Here is a 22,219-nt window from a genome sequence, read left to right as displayed (position 1 = left end):
GGCGAGGGGCTCGCTGAGGAAGGACTAATAAAGCTGGGAGCTAGCACCACCGCAGTACCACATTTCGCTGTGGCTGCAATTATCCAGCTGGGAGAGAGTACCACTGGGGTACCATAACACTGCGTTCCATATTCCCGTGTCCTCACCATGTTAGGACACAGGAATATGGAACTGGGATCCAGTTCTTCACCTGCCGGTGGTCAGGCTCGCTCTCCTGACCACCGGCAGGAAGATAATGCCGCTGAGAGTGGTTTCTGTCTGTCTGTCTGTCTGTCTGTCTGTCTGTCTGTCTGTCTGTCTGTCTGTCTGTCTGTCTGTCTATCTATATATATATATATATATATGCTACAACCTGTTTTCTGAGCAGGTCCTTTGGTATTGTGCACAACAGACCATATTATACCCCCAACACCTAAGAAAAATGAAATTTGTTGTCATGGAAGAATGCACCCAGAAGGTTGCTACATGAACCACACCTAAACAACAATAAATATGCATTAAATCAACGTCTAAACAGATGTGTTTTTAGCTATGATCTGAAAACTCATAGCTCAATAATGGATCAAATTTATGTGGTAAAGGAGCTCCAGAGATTAGGAGCAAAAAAAGATTAGGAGATTTATTGAAGATGCTTTCCTCAATAAATGCTAATGTTTTGTTAATTTGCTCACATTTCATGAAAATCCAAAGAAAAATATTTAAAACTTTTTTTCTGTACTTCTCTCTGTAGTACGGAGTAAAGAGATCTTGATTTACTAAAAATCTGATTTGCATTTCTACTTTCACTTTCTAAATGTCTAATAAGAAAAATTCACAACAGGGAGTATAATATTTAAATGATTTGTTTTTTCATACTGAAGTCTCTCATCCTTAGGGCAGTAGATGCAGTATCTCTCCTGATGAGGAATCCTTCCAGTGATTGTGGCTGTTGAATAAAATGTCACAGAAAGAACTGAAGGTTTTGGTTGCAATCATCCACAAAAATTCCCTTGATAGATAATATTCTTTACCCATAAGTGCTCAGCTGCTTTGCAGTAACTCTTCATAGAGTTTTTGGACCATCTCAAGCTCTGCTGAAACATCTAAGAACAACATTTTTATTAGTTACTTCTGTGGAAAAACAAATATTATCTTTTAGGAGCTGATACTTTACCTGGAACTGAGTGTTCATCAGTCCTGAGTGATACCTCAATATATTCCTTCATGGTATTCTGCAGAGTTTCCAGGACTTCCACCTGATTTAGCATTAAAACCTTTATCACTTCTTGCAAGGTCAACAATTTATTTTCAAGATAAACTGACACATATGAAATTTATTGTTTTAAGGGATATAATATCACATGCTGTGATCTGATGAGGCCATGTAAAAACACCAATGTTCCCACATTTTCACTTGCACATTAATAACTTAAAGCCGATAAAAAATCTAAACTGTTGTGCTCCAGTCCAAGAGGTCACGTGACTCGAGTTTTGCTTCTCAGCCGTAAGGTGTTGTATGCATCTGATTCCAGACGAAGAAAGCCCAATAATAGCATTTTCTGGTGCCAGTTGGCAGAGATCTTGATGGCAAAGGAAAAAAAGTAGCCCAGTTCATCCATCCATTCATCCATCCATTGTCCTACACGCTTATATCTGCTAGGAACATGAGGGCTGCCGGTGCCGATCATCTCCAGCTGTCAATACGCGAGAGGCGGGATACAACCTGGACAGGTTGCAGGGCAGAAAAAGCTCAGTCTTTGGCCCACTTTACTGTGATATCACCAAGACCTGCTGCGCTAGGATAGCACAGGTGACAGGTGTCGTCGTACCAAACGACTTATCCCCACCAGAATTTGTATCCCGTGAGTCGGTAGAGTGCTTGAAATCAATAAAACTTTTAACCTCAAGCGTTGTGAAGTCTAAATATTATAAAATGAAATAGATTTTTTTAAACTCTTAATACATTGTTCTATTTTTAAAGTGACACATCTCGTTTTCTTAAAATAGTTAATATCTCTATATGGTTCTTGGTTGAATTCAAATCTTATTAGATCTGATAATTTTGGCTGTACCTTTATTCAGTGTTCATTTGATCACACGTGAATTACGCTTTATATGATCCATTCATGCGGGTCTAGTTACCAAAAAATAAAAATAAAAAAGACGAACAAGAAGACAGCTGTGATGGACTCAGGAAGGTGGAGTGTTGGTTTCAGCAGAAAGACATGCGACAATCTAATTACATAAAGCTGATAATTTCGTGACACATCTGTCATGAAAATATCTTTCGTGACAGAACGTGTTACATTGAGTGATCAATCGAGTTTTAACCGACATAGCAATCCCCTACAATAGCACTAACAAGTGTTAAATTTTCCAGTTCATTCCACTAACTGAACGATAATGTAATGACACCATTGCTATTTCCCATGAAGAAAAGTAAAACATCTTCATTTTCAGGCCTAAGTGGTTGGAAATGAGGCGGAGTTGACTGGATTCATTCTTCTAGCTGACTGCACTCCCGATACAGGGAATACAAATTCTGGTGGGGATAAGTCATTTTGGCACGACACCTGTCGCCTGTGCTATCCTAGCGCAGCAGGTCTTGGTGATATCACAGTAAATTGGGCAAAAGTCTGGGCTATTTCTGCCCTGTGATGGACTGGCGACCTGTCCAGGTTGTACCCCGCCTCTCGCCCATTGACAGCTGGAAATTGGCACCGGCACCCCTCATGATCCCAGCAGGGATAAGCGTGTAGGACAATGGATGGGTGAATGGATGGATGGATTGTGCTATTTCTTTTTCCTTGCCATCAAGATCTCTGCCAACTAGCACCAGAAAATGCTATTATTGGGCTTTCTTCGTCTGGAAACAGATGCATACAACACCTTACGGGCGCAGCCATGGTGACCTGGTTGAACTCGCACAGCTAACAATACAGCGATCTGATTGGCCGAGCAGCAAAACTCAAATCACGTGACCTCTTGGACTGGAGATTAACAGTTTAGATTTTTTATCGGCTATAACTTATTAATGTGCAACTGAAAACGTGGAAACATTGGTGTTTTGAGATCACTGCTATGTGTAGCAACTTATCTAAGTGCAAGAAAGTTGCCCCCTGACAGTTCATACAAAAAGTGATCCTACATATTCTGGCCCACGGCCTATAAGTATGTGGCTTATCAACTGATCTGGGAAGTCACTTATGAAGTTGTGAACTATTACCAAGTCTGAATTTCCTCAGAATTTTTACTAATAACCTTTCTTTCCATCTCTGGCAAAGCAGAAGCTGGAGTGCACATTGTTCAGCTCCAGGCTAACAGGATGGAGTTTCTTTTATTTTTATAATAACAAATATAGTCTTTAATAAAAGAAAATGTGAAAAAGCAGAAGTTCTCCATTAAAAATGGTTTCATCCGTCCTTGGTGCCTAGAGAGATTATGTGACGGACATTTCTGACTGAAATTGCATTCAGAAAACGAAACGATAACCTTGCCAGGCTGCCACAGGTCCTGGTAATATTTTTTTCTAATATTTAAGGATGCTGCAATTGTTTGGTACATTGCAGCTGCCTTTGGGATGCGCTCGATAATGGGAGACTAATAATAAGCACAGTTATTTGCAGTTTTTGTAAATACGACTGCATGTATTATTCAAACATAAACTGGCACTGCATTGTTAAAGCAAATGTGTTAATCGGAAGGGGTGATATTTTGTTGCGCATGTAAATAAATCGCAATGAGTGAGTTTTTGTGGATGCTGTCCAGTTTCAAAACACACAAACATTTTGTTTTAGTGTTTTTCTGTCTAAAGACAGCAGGATCACAACATAAAGCAGAGACACAAACAGAGAGAGATCCGTCACAGCCTCTCGGCACAATTGGATCCAGCCTACTTGAATGTCTGGCGGGGCCAGATCATAGCTCAGACAGGGCCGTAAAATGTCTGTGTGTGTGTGTGGGGGGGACGCTTAAATAGGCCCCCCCTATTCCAGCGTCAGTGACCTGCTCTTGATATTCACATGGCCTCATCAGTTAACAACAGATCATATTATATCCTCTAAAGCAGGGGTCGGGAACGTATGGCTCGCGAGCCAGGTGTGGCTCTTTTTATGATTTCATCTGGCTCGCAGATAAAACAAAATATCATTGCTATTGTTTTCATTCAGATTTTTTGCGCATGCGCGCCGGACTGTAAGGCAGAAGGCGAACACATGGCGGGCGCAAACAGAGCAAACTAACCAGTTCTCAACGTATTTTTCTTCTTTAGATAATGTATCACAAGATCGTTTTAAGAGTAAGCTGATGGATGATATCGGGACATAGGCGCCAGCAACCCCCGCGACCCCATGAGGGATTGAGCGGGTCAGAAAATGAATGGATGTTCACACATGTTTGTGTAACAGCAGAAAGCGCCTCAGCAGAGAGGAAGACCCGCCCGGTAGGTTAAAAAAATTGTTCACTACAGATTATTTTGGTGTTTTTGTCTTATTAAAATGGCTGGAGGTATCGGCGACGTTGCAGCGTAAACACAGACGTACTAGCGCGTGTGAACAAGGGCGTAATGTAGCTGCTGTGGCTGCTGTGGCTGCTGCTGTTGTATTTACCGGAGATGCAAGAACAGTCCTGTCTTTGCCTACAAGCGGGACACGGAAGTAGCGCGGACGTCACACGTGACGTCACGCGTGACCTACCCTATTGGCTCTCACTGAAATAAATTATGATATGATATTTTGCTTTCATGGCTCTCAGAGTCAAAAAGGTTCCCGACTCCTGCTCTAAAGTACAGAAAATGAAATGTGTTTTCATAACCCCTTTAAGAATAACAAACCATCAAATCATTCAGTTGTGTCATCATGACGTTTTTAGCATCTTCAAACATGAAGTTCTTTGATGCATATACATGTTTCTCTATAGTTTCCCGCATATTCTGTAGTATACCAGTTCCTTCAAACGCTGCTGCTTCTGTGAAACACAACAATGAAATGTTAGATGTTAAAAAAGAATACCAGCACATGTGTGGCATTTTAACCACTTGGTTATTTTCTTACTTTTGTAGCAGACTTGCATGGCTTCCCCAATTGTTTTCGTTAGACTCCTGTAGACTGTTTTTTTCTGCTTACGAATACTTTTTTCCAGGTCTGTCTTAAGACGGTCTTCCTGACAAAAATAAAAAAACAAGCTGATGCATAAGAAGTAATTTCAAATCCTTTAAAAATGGCTCTACTACAATAGGTATAAAGGATTCTACTTCTACATTATCATAAAATGTTAGCACATTCAAAGTTATATTGAAAGATTTAGTTATTTTATTTATAAGATTTATTCATTTGAAATCTTAATTTTAGCTGATATAAATAAATTCAATTGTTTCTTCACTGCTCTTTTCTTATTAATTACCTCTGACTTGAGAAACACCAGCTGCAGCTCAAATTCCTTGTACTTCTGTTTAAGTCCTTCAGTGTCAAGTGTAAACTTATTGATCACTCCTTTGAACGGACCAGATTGTCCTTCATTTCTGAAACATTGTAAAATCAGACAGGACATCAGAATTTAAATAATCAGATACCCCAACACTACTTTGCATCTGCCTTGCAGTTAAATTGTGTACAAATACAGGAGCCTTTATAAATGCTCTATTCTTGCCATTGTCCATGTAAATGATACTGTCACATAAGTAATGTAATCTCTTGCTAAACCCGGCTACGACAAGATTTTTGGATTCGTGGAAAATATGGGCATTGCTACATAGAATACAAACTTACGCCACACTTTTAGGATTGTATTCGTAAAAAAATATTGAACATCAAGCATGCACTCCTTCAACATCACAAAAATATGCTACTTTGTCTTAGTTTGTTTCATAAAATCCAAATAAAAAAAACTTTGACATTTGTAATTGTGAAACAAAAAATTTAAAAAGTTCAAGATGGATGAATACTTTGCTGGGCACTATATTTGGAAAAGGATCTATGTGCTTATAAAGCTCTTACGGAAAGGTGTTTCTGAATTCATCGTCAATACTGTCAGTCAGAGACGAAGTTAATTTCATGTTGAGGTTCATTTCTTTCCCCCTTCCATTGGGTTTATAGATGCCGCCGTTTTCTACTGCTTTTTTCAGTTGTTTATGAAAACCCCGACCACTCTTTCTCTGAGGGAATCAAATTAAAGGCACACAAATTAATAGAATGAATACAAAAAGCTGTAAAAATGTGATATATGCAAATACATTTTAGATGTACTTATTTACTGTTATCAGAATACGTACCGGATACAGGAAAGAACTCAAGATTTTATCACATGAGGTTATGGATCTCACAACTCCTTCTCGAAGACAATCTTCAAAAGTTGTTTGGATCTTCGTCATTTCTTTCTTGATTAACTCAGTTTGAAGGATTACATTTTTTCCAAGAGCTTCATACACTTCCTTATTTCTGCTATCCTAGAAAAACAATGCAAAAATTGTTTTAGACAATTTTTTAGACATATCCAAACCTATTTTAATCCATACATGATTTTAGGAGTTAGCTTAATTGTGAGACTTTAGATGTTTTAAACTCGTTTTGAAGTGGTTTTCAAGTGAATGGAGACAGTGCAACAGGAATGAGTAAAAATCATAAGTCGGATCTTCATCAGGTTTTGCACAGTTGTGATAAATCAAAACAAGCTGTTTTTATTTTTATACCAGCAATTAATTTTATAGCGGCAACTCTTAGTTTTAACCTTTCAGTAGCAATGTTAGCATTTTGGTGTTGTGGCCAGTGTAAGCAGGGTCTGCTCTGCTAAACAGAGTATTGCTTTTACTCATGTCAAAACAACCACTATGTGTCTTTAAAAAAGATGGGTGCACATATGTACATGTACATATATTTTTCTTTTTATCTTTAGTTTAATTACGTCTAAACTATAAATATTTATAACAAATGTATCTATGCTGTGAGTGTGTAAATGTAATGTTCTGTTTTTTGGTTTTGGTTTAGTGTTTGATTGTGTCGCTTCGTTTTTGCTTTTGGGTTTATATCCTTTGTAGATTCTGTCTTGTTTTAGGGTTTTGTTTAGTCTGTGTATTGTTTTAAGTAGTCCGGTCTTTGTTTGTTCTTTCTCGGTCTTAGGTTTATCCATCTGTCAGTCTCGTTATTGTTTCCACCCGCGGGTAGTTAATTAGGCCCACCTGTTTCTCTGCTTATTTAAGTCTCACTCCCTCCTCAGTTGTCTGTCGGTACGTCGCACTCTCATTCCTATGCATCCGTCCCTCCATGTTAGCAGTCTGTTTTCAGGTAAGAGCTCCCAGCACCTTTTGTCTGTTTTTTGATAACCTGTTCTGTTTGTTTTTGCCCAGTCAGTTTGCCTGTGTCTGGATGTCTGCCTTACCCTTGTTTTTGGATCCTATTTTTGGTCATCGGCCCTTCAATAAACCCAGTTAAAAGAAATCTCAGTGTTTTGGCTAAAGATCGGGTTCCTTCTCACACTATTCATCACAGTAAAACCAAAGTATAATAATTTGTTGTTCACACAAACTTGTCCAATAAAGCTAAATTCATATTCTGAACTGGAAATTGTGCACGTAGCTCATGGAGAAAACATTACAGTGTTTTACGATTAAGGTTTTGGTTTTATAACCACCCTAATCATAATAACTTGACCAAGGAGGCAGGGTATGTTCATCTAAAGCATTGCTAGATAATGTATAAAGCCAACAAATATATTATGAATATATTTATGTTTAAAATTCAAGTACAAAATAATTAGTACAAAATTAAGTTTTATTTCTTATATCAGACTAAGCAACATACAACAATATAAATTAGATAACTGTATAAAGGACATAAACTACCAGAACAAATAATCTTTTCAAAATAATTTTTATGAAGTGTTTACATTGTGTTGGATCTATGCAGTAGGAAACATTTGTGACTCCATGTCCCAGCAGGCTTTGCAGCAGCTTTCCTGGGCTGTGCCTACACTCCCAGCCAGCAGTCATAGATCCTTCCCCAAACCACACTCTTTTCCCTGTGTAATGTGTCGTTTAATTTCTCATAACGTGTTACATTGAGTGATCAATCAAGTTTTAACCGACATAGCAATCCCTTATTGATGGCACTAACAAGTGTTACATTTTCATTTTTTTCACACTAACTGAACTGTCCTAATTTCGTTAAGAATAAAACATCTTCATTTCCAGGCCTAATAGGTTGGAAATGAGGCGGAGTTGACTGGATTCATTCTTCCAGCTGAATGCGCTCCTGATGCAGGGGATACAAATACTGGTGGGGATAAGTCATTTTGCACGACGACACCTGTCGCCTATGCTATCGTAGCGCAGCAGGTCTCGGTGATATATAAAATGGGCAAAAGTCTGGGCTATTTCTGCCCTGCAATGAACTGGCGACCTGTCCAGCGTGTACCCCGCCTCTCGCCCATTAACAGCCTGAGATCGGCACCGACACCCCTCATGATCACAGCAGGGATAAGCGTGTTAGAAATGGATGGCCTGTGCTATTTCTTTTTCCTTGCCATAAAGATCTCCGCCAACTGGTGGCAGAAAATGCTATTACTGGGCTTTCTTCGTCTGGAAACAAATGTTTACAACCTTTTACGGGCGCAGCTATGATGAAATGATTGAACTCGCTCGGCTGACAATACAGCGATCTGATTAGCTGAGCAGCAAAAATCAAATCACGTGACCTCTTGGACCGGAGCGCAACAGGTTAGATTTTTTATTGGCTATAACGTATTAATGTGCAAGGAAAAAACGTGGGAACATTGATGTTTTGAGATCACTGCTATGTGTAGCATCTTATCCTGGTGTAAGAAAGTTGCCCCCTGACAGTTCATACGAAAGTTCTTAAGGAGACGTCCTACAGATTCTGGCCCACGGAGTATTAACAAAAGCACTGCAACATTAACAAAAATATTACAACATTTACAAAAGCACTACAACATTAACAAAATGGAAGAGGTACGTCCCAGTGGGAGATCTAAGAAATTGTTTTTACTTTTGAACCGGAAGTTATTCTGGCTTTAATGTGTTTTTTAAAAACATGAATGTTCTCGGTGATCCAAACCGTATTACTAGTGTTCAAGATTGCATTGACCGTGTGACACGCATTTCACTAACTTCACACCCTCACACGCAACACATGGCATTTCTCACGCATAAAAATAAAAAAAGCCTATCTGGGCTGCGGATTATCCGTTCACAACTCTGTCCACCCAGAGCTCAGTCTAAACCCGCATTCTGCAGAGCTGGTTTAGCTTCTTTCACACCTTATTTATGCTGCAGTTGATGTTAACAGAGGAGCAGGAAGAGCGATCAGAGTCATGATTTTTTGGTCATAACCAGCAGTGAAAGTGCGAAGCAGGAGGCAAGGAGGGAGAGCGGCTCCCAGATGAAGCCTTCATTTAGAACCAGTCATGGCTGTACGCTGGATCAGAAAACAGATCTGCTAACCAGATGCAGTCTAAAATGCCACTTAGTCTGTTTATAAGTTTTGTGCGCTGTGTTTCTGTGCCTCAACGCTTTAAATGCTCCTCTCCTCTCCCTGACCTCGACCCAGGGGCTTTTATCAGCGGCCACTCGTACCAAAATGTCCCAATTAAAATCAATAGTAGAGTCAGTAGCTGTGTTTCATGCTCTCTTCTTTGTAACGACACAGAACCAGTGGTGCTTCGGTGGGCGTGGTGCCTTGGCTTGAATTCAGGTGCGCAAAATTACGTTACATGTAATTTAGGTGAGCACTTTTAAGGGTAATTTCAAGAAACTTGTAACATCAGGGGCTTCAGCTCAGACCCATTATTCCTTCTCTTCCCTCTAAAGGATTCCTTTACAGTCTTTATTTATGCATTTTCCCATTGTTTATCCCTCGCGCACAGCGCACAAGGGTAAAATCCAGCAGCTGGATCAAGCGTAAAGAGGCAGCGTAAACCCCAATGTGCTTTAAATGTTGCAGCAGAGGAGAAAATGTTGGACCGTATAGGTTTGATGAGACTCTGCCTCATTCACCAATGAGACCAACAAGGATATAATAATGATATGCTGTTTTTTTGTTTGTTTTTTTGCCTGGATGTGAATCTGATCATTTGTATTGTGCCTTTTATTATCAACTACAATAACATAAAAAAGAAAAAAAAATCAGTTGCAGTTACAACAACACAACCATCATTGGAAAAAAAATTATCGTGTCTACCTCTAAAAATCGGTTGCAGTTAAAACAACACAACCCTCATAACAAAGGTTGTGGAAATAAAATTATCGCCTCAACCTGTAATACCCCCCCCCCCAGCAGCAGTGGAGGCTGCAGCGGGGTATGGGCGTGTCATGCATGTCAGTGCTGGTAGAGGTTCAGTTATGCCACCATGAGCAGCGCTGTTTGTAGGTGAGACTGTGTCACTCAATTTGATCTTGTAAATAAAACTTTTGGCCCGAATTCAATTTTCTCTGTACAGACGTAAATGACGTGAAGTGAGGAGAGAGACTCGTCTGTTGCCTCAGTTTCCCTGGTTTCAGCCAATAGAACATATTTGAGAGAATGAATGAAATAGAGGGCACAAGCTGGGTGCGCATATGAAGCACAATGCGTAGAAGAAGATAACTTCATCTTAAAATGAAGCGTAGAAGACTTTTCAAAATAAATAGATTTTCGATGTGAATACATTTCACTGATTTATTAAATTTGCAGTTTTTGATTTAATTTTTTTTACAAAGGAAATGTTTATTTACACGTCTTTATGGTGTGAGGAAAAAACACTCGCAAACCACCATTACATTTTTCATCTCGCGCTTTGGGAATCCCTGGTCTATGGAAGTCCGCTTGCTTTGCTTCTCGATAAAACGAAGCACACCAGAGTAACTTCCGGTTCAAAAGTAAAACGAGCTGTAGTCCAATCAGCAATTTGTTAGGTCTCCCACTGGGACGTACCGCTTCCGTTTTGTTAATGTTGTAGTGCTTCCGTTAATGTTGTAATGTTTTTGTTAATGTTGTAATGTTTTTGTTAATGTTGTAGTGCTTTGCACCTCAGGGCAACCGTATCAACGGCTTTCTGAGTTTGGTCACAACATGAACTGTTCCTGCCTTTCCCTTTGGACTGCTCTGCCTAATTCTGCTGGACTTGTTGTGTATCACCGTTGCCTGCCTTATGGAGCTGTGTTCTGCCATCAGGCTGATCAGCCCTTAATCCCTTCTGTGAGCAGCCTTTCTTTAGCTCTACCTGCTCAATCAGGAATCAGCCTCAAGCCATGCTTTGTCCAAGAATTATGAAATTACACACATGTATGAGTTCTCAGTACTACAAAAAGGTCTCTTGGAGAAATGGTCCAAACCTCACAGGAAGTCAGTCATCTTGAATCAAAGCTGACATTTTCTCTCTTTTATTCACATTGTATCTGAGCAAACTCCTATAGATTTTCCCCAAATTTTGTGTGCTTGACCGTGGATGACTGTTTGAGAGATTGAATTGGTCAGCTGATGATATCCCTTTAACCATGCCCACTGAGCATGGTTAAAGTGATATCATCAGTAAATTACATCATTGCTGATTACTTTTTTTCTCGGACGCTTTTTTTCTCTGCTCCCTGCTTGCTTGCATTTTCCTGCTTTTCACTTTTTATCTATTTCCTATCTCTTAACCAAAACCACAGAAAGTTGTATTTACAGAAAGTTGTATTTATTTATTTTTTTATTTTCTTTTATTTATTTTTTGATTTTGATTTTGAAAATATGCCTACCTTCACCACAATGGACTTTGACAAGCTTTTACAGAAGATAGCTGTTATGGAACTGAAAATCTATCGACTCGAAGTGAATTATGATGTAAACGCCGCGCATGGAAATGAAACAACCCTGCCTGTGATTCCGAACAGTGACCACCAGCCCAGCGACTCAGCGAACAAACAGTTCCCTGAGGAAAATGAGAATCCTTGGACCACTCTGGGTGCAAGACCAAAGGATCAACGAAGCCCACACCTAGACAAAGAAAACTGGCCGAGACTACAGAGAGATGTCCCAAGACAAGTGAAACAACAGCGGGCTGTTCTCACAACAAATGATAGGAGTAAACCTGCTGGAAATGCTGGAATTCCATTACTAAACAGATTTGCTCCACTCCAAAATGTTACCCAGGAGGATCATGACATCAATCAGAGGTATGTCAAAAATCTTTTACCAGAGAAAAGACATGCCACAGGGCCAAGGACCCTGATATTATGCAATGGATCTGTAAATGGGATTAAATATTTCTGTAACAAGAAAAACACAGAGGTGTTGATTTATAACGATAGGAACTGTGGCACGTTTATCAGACATGACAGTTTCCAGCATCAGCTTGGGCCTTTTGCCAGAGATTATGGAATATCTGTGATGATATGTGGCAGAAATAAGAAAAACTAAAGGATAAACAGGAACAAATACTTAAAAGTCATAAACTGCCAGATGCAACCTGTCACAGAGACATCATCAACCACTAAGTCATATACACTGGGTTTATTAAACATTAGATCTCTGTCAGGAAAATCCCTTTTAATTAATGACTTCATTATTGACAGTAATCTTGATGTTATGTTTTTAACAGAAATATGGCTGCATGAATTTAGTGAAGCAGCTATACTGATGGAGTCAACTCCTCCCAACTACAATTTTCTTTGTGAAAGCAGACAACAAAGGAAAGGTGGAAGAGCAGCAACATTGTTTAATGATTCACTAAAGTGTAAAAAGGTGTTTTGGGGAAAATTTGACTCTTTTGAACATTTGACTCTCCAGGTAAAGAGCTCGGTACGAACTATGTTTCTGAATGTTTACAGACCTCCTAAGTCCACATCAAACTTTTTTAATGATTTTAGTGACCTCCTGTCTGTGATATGTGTTGACTATGAGTGTTTAATTATTGTGGGAGACTTCAACTTTCATGTTGACAACCCTGAAGACAGAAGTGCAAAAGAACTGTGTGACACACTTAGAAACTTTGGTTTAACTCAGAATGTTAAACAGCCAACACACAAACAGGGACATATTTTAGACTCGATCATCACTAAAGGTCTAAAGATTTCTAAGGTCAATGTAATGGATGTTGCCTTATCCGATCACTTTTCTGTTACCTTTGAAAGCATAATTTCCAGTGACTCATTCAGCCAAAGGGACATCGTAACAAAACGTACCTTTAAGAACAATGCCACCGAAACTTTTATTCAAGCTTACTCTGCTACTTCAACCTTGGGCTGCAAGTCAGTAGATGAGCTAGTAGATAACTTTTATTCTATAGTCTCAGACATCATTGACTGCATTGCTTCAGTTAAAGAGAAAGTTCTTTCCGGGAAGGAATAAATCTCCTTGGAGAAATGCTCCAGCAGTTAGAGGTGAAAAAAGGGAATGTCAGAAAGCTGAACGCAGGTGGAGAAAGAACAGGCTTCAGGTTCACTATGACATCTGTAAAGAGATACTTTACAGATATAACTTACAATTGAAAAATGCAAGAGAATCTTTCTTCTCTGAGATCATTAAGAAAAACATTAATAATGCTTGTGTCTTATTTGCCACAGTCGACAGGTTAACAAATTCTCCTGTGTCCGTGACTTAAGAAACCCAACCCAACAGGTCCTGCAATGAATTTGCTAAATTCTTTACTGATAAAAACCTACAAATTAGAGGATAACTTTGTACTTCCATATCAACACCAGAACCAAAGCTGTATCCAGCTGGAACTTACCCTGACAAAATGTCCCAATTCAGCCAAATAAACCACATAAGCTTAGAGCAGATCATTCAGCAGCTAAGTTCCCCTTCCTGCTGCCTTGATGTTCTTCCCACAGCTTTCTTTAAAAAAGTTTTACCTGTCATAGCGTCTGATTTGACTCAGATAATAAACACGTGCCTTCTGTCAGGTGTTTTCCCCTAGTCCCTAAAAACAGCAATTATCAAACCACTGCTAAAAAAGAACAATTTAGACAAACTTCTACTCCAGAACTACAGGCCCATCTCAAACCTCCCCTTTATCAGTAAGATTATTGAAAAAGCTGTATTTCAACAATTAAACACTGCCCGGTGGCGCCATTGTATGGCAGCCTCGCCTCTGTCAGCCTGCCCTAGGGCAGCTGTAGCTCTTACATAGCTCACCACCGTCAGGGTGTGAATGGGTGTGTGAATGGGTGAATGACTGAACTGTAGTGTGAAGCGCTTTGGAGGTCGTCAAGACTAGTTAAAAGTGCTATACAAGTACAAGCCATTTACCATTTTTACCATTTAACAATGACCAGCCACTTTGACGTTTTCCAGTCTGGCTTCCGTGCTCACCACAGTACAGAGACCGCCCTTATCAAGGTGTTTATTGACATCCATATAAATACAGACTGTGGAAGAACCACGTGCTGGTTCTATTGGACCTCAGTGCAGCATTTGATACGGTCGATCACTCCATTCTGTTAGAATGCCTGGAGATTAATAGTCCTTACAAACAGGAAGTGAACACGGCTTCTGACAAGAACATCGTATTTTGGCCAAATCTTTAACACTTCTCACCAGAGCACTTCTAAGCCTGGTGGAAAGCAATGTTGAGGCTTTCTCGTGGCACCCGCTGGTGGCAACCTGCGGAACGGCAGGAGGTGCATAGGTGACGATACTGTTCTCCTGCGGATGCGACACAGGTCGGAGTGGCACTAAGCTGTGAGGGCCGCATATTGCTGCCTGCGGCTTTAATTAACTTTGAATTCTCTCTCTGTGATTTATTGTCAATATATGTCCTTAAATTCCAGAATACAGGAACATGCATTTGAGTGGTAAATTTTCCTAACAACCTCTATATTTAATATGCAACAATAACGTTACTTCAAATAATATTCAACTTACCAATTTTAGTATAATTTCTCTGAATCCAAATATACCTGAATAAAGTCTTATTTGCTCTGAATTATTGGTTTCTTTATAAACAGTTGCAACATCTTCAGATGGTAAAAGAGTTTCAAATTGTTACTCTTACCTCTTTTCTTGAGTCGGCCCCATGAATCAAGGAGAGGATGCCATGAGCTCCAGATACATAGTTTAATGTCTCTGAGTGAGAGTCATTGAGATTTTGCACAAATTCCTGCAGCCTGGGTATTTCTGTGAAAATAAAATTACGTATTTTATTATATTCTTACAATAAATTCAATAAATAGTGTGCAGTTCTGCTGAACCTTGATGTTAAATAGGTTTCAGACATACTGTAAGGAAACAACCTACCAGTGTTTTCTGGACTTAGATATTTTCCTCTGAAAAACTCTTCTGAGCTCACTGTGAACACTTGGAAACATTCATCACTGAAGTGTTTCTAGGCAAAGTTAATATTATTTTATTAATGTAGTAATTAGGTCTGTTTCTGTTTGTAGAGAAATGTGTTGCTACATATTCTGACTCACCTTAAGCTTGGTCAGTTTGTTCAACTCCTTGTTCACACTTTTTTTGGTTTCCATGTTTCTTTTGAGTATCAGGGCCTGAGCATCTTCTTTGTTGCTGAAAAACAATAAATCATCTTCTGGAGCTTAACTGACTTAAGAGTCTACATGCAATAAAAATAACAATAATGCAATGTAGATGGGCCATCTTTTCCCTTTTGTCCCTGAGTTTAGCAATACAAGACATGGCAGTGAACTCACTATTCATGTAAACCATTCACGAGATCAGACTTAGTGCAGATAAAGTGAATATGTCGACACTCTCCACCGTTTCCAAGCTGACTACTAATTTCTTTCAGGATATCCCAGGATTCTTTATCTGCTGCTGCTCGGTTGATTTCAGCAACAACCCAGGCAGTTGAACAGTTTCCAACAATCTGAAGAAAAAAAACACATGTGTAGTAACAAATAAAACATGTTCAATGCTTTGAAAAACATGCACTGCAACTTGCACCACTTGCAATTTGCAAATGAAGGGGGAAAAAAGAATTAAGAATATAATACCATTTTCCACATTGAGTCTCTGCTCTTATTTCGGTCTCCATTTCCAGGAAGGTCCACCAGTGTGACATGCTGGAGAAAGTTATTCTTCGGTACCCTGACAGTCACACTCTTCACAATTGGCCAAAACCATCGGTTTATTTCTGTATTTGTTTCATTTGTGCCATTTCTGGTGTACTTTACAATATGTCGAGATAGTTCCTTAGCCTGCAATGTACAATACCAATTGTTAAAAATGCTATAACATTAAAAAATGTACGGAAAATTTACAGCAGTTTTGAACCGAATGCTTTCAGTGTGTTTTGTAAGCTGAAACTGGGACCAAATCCTCATTAAAGTCATGATGGCATGTGAATCATACTTTGTCTGACCTGTCACCCACAGCATGTAAGCCATGGGAGACACTACCCGGGGCATTTAGCCCCGGACAACATAGGCCCTGGGATCATCTGAGCAGTCAAACCTCTCCACCACGTTAAGGTGATGATTCACGCAGTAAAAAGGTGGCTTGCCTGCTCAAGGTTGCGGGGGAGTTCCTGCTTCAAGTGAAGGAATTTAAGCATCTTGGGGTCTTGTTTATGAGTGAGAATGGAGCGGGAGATCAACAGATGGATAGGTCTGGCTGCTGTTGTCTTCCACCTCATTCAATAAAATCCTTTCCAACAGACTGACTAAAGCTATATGCTGATAATTATCCTTGGTGTTTACCTTGCAAGCTTTATCCTTTATGATGGGCACTAATACAACTGATAAAAGTCAATCTGGCAAAATGCCATGGAGTAAAAACCCTTTCTGTTCTCTCTCTCCTCGAGTTTACGACGCGATCACTAAGGCAGTAAATGAACAGAACCTTTCTGTTCATTTACTGCCCCTGTGGGCTCCGTGTAAGCGGAGCAAAGTTAATATTATTAACATTTACTGCCCCTGTGGGCTCCGTGTAAGCGGGGTCCTGGGCAGGTTGGAGGAATGCGCCTAATGGCTGTGTTCTTTGGCAACGCAAGACCTCAGTCAATTGTTACCCCAAAATGTCTGTCATGTATGAGATGAACGGTTGCACTGGAACTGTAATTTCAATTACAATGCAAATTGTAGTTGACAATAAAGATTGATTGATTGATTGATTGATTGATTGATTGATTGATTGATTGATTGATTGATTGATAGGAAAAGTACAAGGCAAGTAAAGGAAAGAGTTTTCTACAGAAGAATTTTAGGTGTTCTGCAGACACCTTACCCAGATAGCATGCCTTACTGGTCTTTAGACTCATAAATGCATTATGAATTTCTTGAACATAAACTCTCACATCTTAATTGTCATTAATACTATTCACCGTGAATGAAAAGCTACAGTGCCCTGCTAAATAAAGAGCTTGCTTTGTTGCATCCGTGTCTCCACTTGTTTTCTTGTTATGGCTTTTAGAGCCAGGCCATAACACCATGCACCACTAAATGCTAATGTATTATGTTTGGTTCTGTTGTTTTTCTTCTTTACTCAAACATATTTCTTGCAAGAAAACCAAAACATTTTATCAGAATTTGGCATTGATTCAGTTGGTTAATTTTTTAGGTGCACTGAGTTATGATGAATACAAACATATTAAACATAAATATAATCTCACACAACAAGAAACATTACTATTAACATTACTATCAACATAGTCTTAGTCTCTTGTCGCTTACTGATTCAAAAGCCAGGGTTTTTTGTTCTGAATGTAGAAATTCATAAATTCCTTTAAAGTACTTGGGTTCCATGAGTTGTTCACATGATTTTTCTCTCCATTCTTCTCCATAAAGAGCTGTCAGCTTGTCTACCGCTTCATGATAATCATCATCATCTTCATCATCATCATCATCATTTTTGTCATGACTTTCTGAAGCTCCTTTTTCAACTGTACGACACAATGATCCCAACTCATCTTCCCACTCCTAAAAAAATAAAATGAGTAATTATTCAAATAATGTGAAACGTAGTTAAATTTTCATCAGATTTTTTTTGGTTACCTCTGGTGAAATGAATTCAATCTCTGCCTCGTATCTTTCATTGCACTTGTTAGCCTCCACTTTAAGCATGACTGAGGTACATGCTTCAATACTTCCAGAAGGCAAAAGCATCTTCTCTCCAAGGACTGCGTTTATCAAAGATGTCTTACCAGCTCCAGTTTTACCAAAGACACAAACCAGCTCTTTCTTTCCTGTCTCCAGATTCTTTATTTTAGTCCTGAATAGAATTTTGTTGTTATTGATTTATCCAGCTTTAAAAAAATTGTCAAAATTGCATTTGATACTTTGAATTTCTGAGTTTGAAGAGCCTGATTTGAAGTGCCTAAGTAGTTTATTTATGGGTTTCTGCCTCTGATTTTAAATGCAAAGGGAATGGACGTGAATTCATGCAGAATTATAACAATTTATCAATATTCTGTAAGTAGATGCAAACCAGAAAAATTCATTTCCAGATTTGTCTAGTTTTCATCCCCTGTTAGAAAGAAACCCAGAAAACTTTTAAGCAAAGAATGTACTTACTTCAAGAACGATTTGAGATTTGTGTCATCTTGATTGTTTAGTTTGGCAAGGACATAACCCATTGTGTTTTTCACAGAATTTAATATCCTTGTTTCTGTTTTTAAAACACATAAACATAAATCTAAAGTTAGAGGAATACATTTGCACACCCAAGGAGTGTAAACTGCGGACACATATGAAAATCATCTTGTTAATCATAACATAAAACATAAAATATAAAAACATTTTGTAGACAGAAACTCATGTTTTCAAAAATTTGCTTTGGCAATTTTTCAATTAAAATTATAATCATGGTTATATTCACTGAAAATAATAAGGTTTTATTCTATTTCAAAGGCTATGTTTCAATTCTTAAATTGGACAACTTCAAAGCTATCAAATATAGATAATAGAATTTGCATATTAATATTTTCTTCTAAAAAAAAGAAAGATATTTTCAGTTTACTTCAGCCTAGACTTCAGGAAACAGAAGTCTTGTAGGCTTGAGTCTAAATGATAGCTGTCTGTTGCCTTTACATTTCAAGTGCATCTCTTGTTCTGTGGGTGACTGCCATAGCATCTTGGGATTTGTAAATTAAGTATGTAAATAAAATGTGAAAACACACATGCATTAGAAATATTGTCAGTATTACTCATATGAATTTAAATCTGATCCCTCCTCAAACAGCTTTACAATAGCAAGAATAAAATTAAGAAACAACTAAACTGTAATTTATGTATTATATTAAAAGTATTTTTTGTTGCCTGAATGTCTATAAAAAGAAATACCTGTGACAGAATTTGTCTCACGCTTCCTTTTTACTGCTGGTTGTCCTTTGCTAGACTCACACAGTGGGTCAAGGTTTCGCTTTCCTAGTTTTATAATGCAAAAAGAGTTAGAAGACTGGGTTTCCCATTTACTTTCACTTCATAAGGACAATACAAATGAAAAAGTCTTGACTTGGGTGTTGTATTTGTCACCTGTATTACTTGTAGACGGCAAAACCTAAAAATGAACAGAAATGTTTGCCTGTATTTGTAAATGTTTTTCCAGTATAAAAAAAAATACAGATGCTTTTTCAAATAGATGGCAAAATAAATGTTCTACAGCAAAATCATAACACACTTGTGATTTCATGCTATGCTAGATAAAATATGCACCTCAAAGCAAATTACTCAAAAAGCTTACCAACAACAACTTCATTATCATTATTATTTTTCAGTAAACAATATTGAATGTAACATTTCTTCACCTAACTAACAGTGTCTCAGGAAGGTTTGGTTATTTAAAGACAGGATCTATGGCTTTTCTTTCTCACCTCAGTCATACCAGTAGCTTCTTCACCCTCCTGTTGACCCTGTAAACAAAATGCTCCCAGTGAAAGCTTATAACCAAACACTAAAACTAAACAGCCATATCATAAATCTTAAGACATATTTCATATTAAACCAGTGTAAAGATATGCATAACTCACCTGTGGTGGAACATGATGTATTCTCTGATTTGTGTTTTGTTCCATCTAGTGACAAATAATTTTTGTTGACGCAAAATAGGAAATTTATTAAGTATAAATTCACTACAATTCCTATTGTTAATGACATATTTAACTTATCTGTATATTATAATTATAATTTAAAAATATTTTACAATTCTAATAATAAATATGCAAAAGGATTTATCCACACGAATGATGATTATTAGACCAAAACAATGTTCCCAGTACAGGACATTACCTTCAACAGATTGAGTCTCCTTTTGAATTTTAAGTTCGGTCCCATTTTTGGAATCAACTTATCAATGTGTTCATCCTTGAGCTCAAAAAGACTTTCAGAGTCAATGCCTTCATCTGGAATAAAATCATATTGCAATAAATCTCAGTCATGCAGTTATTATGTTAAAATCTGTTTTATAAAGGCTTGAGGAGTTTATGGTGCTGATATTTTCTCATGTAAAGGTGGTCTGACATGTGAAATTGTTAAGCTTTTGAATTTCAAATGCAATTAAAAAAAAGTTTTACGTTTGTCCTCTGGGAGGCACTATATTGTCCTAAGAAGAAGAACAACGCAGCTTATTTTTTTTATGAGCCATCAGACAACTTAACAGTGATACATTACTGAAGTAACTTTTGTCTTGATTCCTTAGGAAGCAACAAGTTCATTGTCATCTTTAACTTCTGCTATAAACATGAATGTTGTAATATTTTTAAGAAATAATCACTGTTATCTTTTACTGGCATTTGCAAATCCATGTGCATTTAATGCTACCACAGCAAACCTGAAGTGTTTTAAACTTCTTTGCACTTTTTTCTATGGCAGTAACTACAAATATAAAGTCAGTTTCACATGCATAGAAACAGCTCCATGTTGTTTATGTTGTGCCAGATTTTTACAAAATTGTGTTTCAATCAAACTTTTTATGCAGCTCAGGTTACGGGTGTTGGTATATACTGTGTTTAAAACTAGCTGAAGCTATATATCTGTGGAAGCAGGACATATACATTCACTGCACTATTGCTTTTTGTATAGAAACAGTCATGCTGTGTAATACTTTACCTCTAAATGTGTCTATCAACTCACTCAGATGCCACTCATTTAGTATGCCACAAACAAAATCATCCATGACCAAGAGAAGAGACTGAAAGATAAATTGCAATGTTTGAATGTCATTAATGATATGATCTCATATGTGTATTGGTTTAAATCAAATTGAAAAGCTCACCTTGCAATGAAGAAAATTATGCTAGAAACAGTTCAGTCAGCTGGAATGGAAGAGAAAAGATGTCCAACACTGAACAAGCTGTTTGACAAAGTTAAAGTGGAGTCCACAGAGGTTTACATAGAAAATGGCAGAAAGCAAAACTTGGAAAAGAGGGTGTGGCGTATCAGGACTCAGAGAAACAGGAGGGGAAAGGTGAGTTAGTTCAGAAAACAAGGAGTGGCAAGTTATAACACACAGATTCCACAATGAGCTACAATGTGACATAGCATACATTTTCTGAGAAAACAAAAGGTTTAAGGATTTGTGTATCCAAGAAAGACTAATGACACTGCAGAGTTTTTTATTTGCATTTGGGTGAAAAAAATAAAACAGATCTTTGAAAATGTTTTGAAGGAAGGCCTGTACAAGTTGTTACACTTTCAGTAAGGATTACAGTTGATATGTAGTTTATTGAAGTTTGTCACAGTATTATAGGTTTTTTGGTCTTTGTCTTTGACCTTTGTTTGTATGTCTTAACTTTCATATTAAGTCAAGTGACAAATTATGTATTTATCACCATTAGACAATAAAATAATTACAGTTTGTAAATTATTCTTTTTCACACTGCCAACAGAAATGCCGTTATCTCTCAAAAGTAGAAAACCTGATTTTTAGACATAATGTCCACATGGCATATTAAATAGACTGTTAACAAAATGCTGTTAAATATCTCTTTAGATCACTGTGTTCCTCACTGATTCCAAGACCAAAGTTCTTAAGCCCTAACTCAAATGTAAGCTAGATGTGTCCATGCTTAATAATTTGGAACCAGTTTGTAACATCCTTTTCTGGGTAAAGAAAAGGGGGAGAGAAGCTTGTTGCTAATCAATTAAAATCTAATTTAATCTTTAACAGCATTCCAGACAAATACCAGTCTGATTTTAAATAAAATTGTAACATAGGAATCACACATATAAATATTTTAAATGATTTCAGGCATACTATGGATCAAGATAAACATTCATGATTGGAATTTCTTTCCTTTAGTGCAGCATCTAATGCTATTGAAAGAGTAATTTTACAAGACAGACTCAGACAGATTTGAATTTTTAAGATTGTTCTAA

General features: G+C 37.9%; 1 protein-coding gene across 1 annotated transcript; it reads right to left on the bottom strand.

Moving 5' to 3' along the window:
- Positions 1–398: 398 nt before the first annotated feature.
- LOC105922939 (nuclear GTPase SLIP-GC) lies at positions 399–21,512 on the bottom strand. Its single transcript, XM_036148278.1, has 23 exons — positions 21,117–21,512; positions 20,951–21,032; positions 20,132–20,244; positions 19,873–19,917; positions 19,717–19,755; positions 19,379–19,403; positions 19,187–19,270; positions 18,419–18,512; positions 17,900–18,116; positions 17,579–17,824; positions 15,902–16,105; positions 15,599–15,774; positions 15,362–15,455; positions 15,186–15,273; positions 14,944–15,065; positions 6,248–6,421; positions 5,973–6,130; positions 5,380–5,497; positions 5,031–5,139; positions 4,811–4,944; positions 1,154–1,235; positions 1,011–1,082; positions 399–925 (listed from the first exon to the last, which is right to left on the bottom strand). Exons 2-22 carry the CDS (start codon positions 21,015–21,017, stop codon positions 1,021–1,023), a joined length of 2,451 nt encoding a protein of 816 aa, XP_036004171.1. The 5' UTR covers positions 21,018–21,032; positions 21,117–21,512; the 3' UTR covers positions 399–925; positions 1,011–1,020.
- Positions 21,513–22,219: the final 707 nt, after the last annotated feature.

The sequence above is a fragment of the Fundulus heteroclitus genome, chromosome 16, assembly GCF_011125445.2.
Source record: "Fundulus heteroclitus isolate FHET01 chromosome 16, MU-UCD_Fhet_4.1, whole genome shotgun sequence".
In the NCBI taxonomy this organism is placed as follows: Eukaryota; Metazoa; Chordata; class Actinopteri; order Cyprinodontiformes; family Fundulidae; genus Fundulus; species Fundulus heteroclitus.
The sequence above is the reverse complement of the archived record's forward strand: the minus strand, read 5'-3'. Positions and strand labels throughout refer to the sequence as shown.